Here is a 2,500-nt window from a genome sequence, read left to right as displayed (position 1 = left end):
GATTGTCAGCGCTAGATAGACCCTTCCAGAAGAAGGTATATCCCTCACCAGCTTCAACTATCGATCCCTCATCTGCCAGATGAGTCTCACTGAGGGCAGCAATGTCAATGTCGTATCTACGTAATTCCGATGCCACCAATGCTGTACGTCTTGGTGGTCTGTCTGCTGCATGGGTATGAACTGGATTCATCAGGGTCCTTACATTCAATGCAGCAATCTTCATGGGAGTTTTTAGTTGTTTACGACCGCAATGTTGAGATGCCTTGGTGGGTGCGGCTTCCCACCCAGGAAAGTGCGGAGATGGGCAATTTTTTTAGGCCACCTTTTCTAGGCCCTTCCTCTTGCGGGAGGTGGGCAGTGCGGACCCTGAATAGGGCTGCCCAGTCGTACAGGTCGCTGCCTTCGGGGGGTTCCACCTCCAAAGTCCTACCACCCCGACGACCATCGTGCCTGTACCGCCTACGTGCGGAGCAGCAACTAGGGGCTTCCAGGCACATCTATACCTTGCCCCCGTCATTGCTGGCCCCATCGCCGCAGGACATTTGGTAGGGATAGTTGGAGAGGAAAGAAAGAGAGGAAACCTGCGCAGCTGAGTAGATTTGAGTGCAGAAAGGGATGCGCCTGCCACCAACTGCACTATCTTGGCCGATGCTGCCATGATCCAGTGGCAGGGAAAGTCCGAGACGACTGATGACAGCACCAGTTGCAGAGGAATTGCCGAAGAGTCAGAAAGTAGGTATTCTGATATTCGCCTCTATGCCTATTCCCCACTGCATGCTCTGTCCTCTGGAGAGCTCCAGAAGCCTTCGTCTCAAAAGACTATTATCCCACAAGGCAGTGGTTCCCCCCACTTGGTTTGGTCCATCAGCTGAGATGGTGAACCAGGGTGTGGCGCTTGGAGCCAGACAAGTGAGAGTTGAGAGTCCAGTGGCGACCAGTTTTTCCTGAGCCATCCCGAAGGATGCGGCTGCTCTGGAACTAAAAGGTGCTACGCCTCCTGTAACCCCCCCATACACCATACATATATATATATATATATATATATATATATATATATATATATATATAAATAAATATATACATACATATATTTGTATATACACAGATAAACATATAAACAGACTTTTTTGGAGAAACTTATCATGTAATAAGAACAATCAAAGTGGCATTCACATACCTGGATGAAGAAATGGTGAAGAAAATACTAATCACTTTGATAAGACCAAGATTGGAATATGCAGCAACGATGTGGTCACCATGTACAAAAAAATGTATAACAAAACTTGAAAGAATACAAAGAGCAATTACAAAATTGGCACCAACACTCTCAAAACTATCATATGAAGAGAGACTAGCAAAACTTGAGCTACAGACATTAGAGCAAAGAAGAGAGAGAGGAGATTTTGATAACTATTTACAGAATCATGAAAGGCATAGATACTATTGATAGAGAGTAATAGACAGTTGGAACAAGTTAGATGAGAAAGTGGTGTGTGCAAAAACAATACATGAATTTAAAAATAGTTTAGATAAAATGAGATATGAAGACGGGACACCACGAACCGTTTAATACAACTAGGTAAATATATATATATATATATATATATATATATATATATACATATATATAGATATATATTGATATATATAGTATATATATATATATATTGATATATATAGTATATATATATATTGATATATATAGTATATATATATATATATATTGATATATATAGTATATATATATATATATTGATATATATATATATATATATATTGATATATATATATATATATATATATATATAGACGCTTCTCAACTTACATTTTAGTTACGTTCCGAACAGCCGAACATAACGTGAAAATGAACGTAAGTTGTTACTGTTCGTTCCAGTAATGTATGACCATTCATACTGTACTATACATCCATAAATTCTATTACCGTATCTTATAAAACACCCCTAAATCATTAATTATAAACATAACATTGTAAAATAATAACATTAATTTCAAATAAATCAAATTCAAGCAACATAAAGTGAGATTGTGGAGGAGAAGGAGGAGGGGAGGAGGAGGAGGAGGAGGAGGAGGCAAGGCACGTCCAGTCTGTCGTTTGTGCCATGTAAACAATGGATGCAGCGTCATGCGTAGGTATCGTTTGAACGTCTCGTACTACGGAGAGCGCGCTAAACTAAAAAATTCACACAAAAAAAAATACAATTTTTTTTTACAGTCAGTTCAAACGTAAAATAAAAAAAAAAACATAAAATGAATGAACGTAAGTAGAAAAGCGTCTGTGTATATATATATATATATATATATATATATATATACTGTATGTTTTATATATATAACTTATATATTATGATATACATTGATATATATATATAATATAATACATATATATATATTTATATATATATTATATTATATAATATATATTATATATATAATATATATATAATATATATTAAATGTGTATATTTTATGTGAAAAGGAC

General features: G+C 36.6%; 2 protein-coding genes across 2 annotated transcripts in view; one reads left to right on the top strand and one right to left on the bottom strand.

The window, feature by feature from the left end:
* The window catches only part of LOC143035560 (uncharacterized), a 450-nt gene extending 227 nt beyond the window's left edge, over nucleotides 1-223 (bottom strand). Inside the window, exon 1 of the mRNA XM_076202427.1 lies at nucleotides 1-223. This exon is cut by the window's left edge and continues 227 nt beyond it. Within this exon, the coding sequence (XP_076058542.1) occupies nucleotides 1-223 (223 nt within the window).
* A 433-nt stretch (nucleotides 224-656) lies between these two features.
* The window catches only part of LOC143035559 (uncharacterized), an 18,940-nt gene continuing 17,096 nt past the window's right edge, over nucleotides 657-2,500 (top strand). Inside the window, exon 1 of the mRNA XM_076202426.1 lies at nucleotides 657-854. Coding sequence (XP_076058541.1) covers nucleotides 657-854 — 198 coding nt within the window. The remainder of the gene's footprint in view (nucleotides 855-2,500) is intronic.

This window comes from Oratosquilla oratoria, chromosome 19, assembly GCF_046742065.1.
Source record: "Oratosquilla oratoria isolate Oo_2021 chromosome 19, ASM4674206v1, whole genome shotgun sequence".
NCBI lineage: Eukaryota > Metazoa > Arthropoda > Malacostraca > Stomatopoda > Squillidae > Oratosquilla > Oratosquilla oratoria.
The sequence above is the reverse complement of the archived record's forward strand: the minus strand, read 5'-3'. Positions and strand labels throughout refer to the sequence as shown.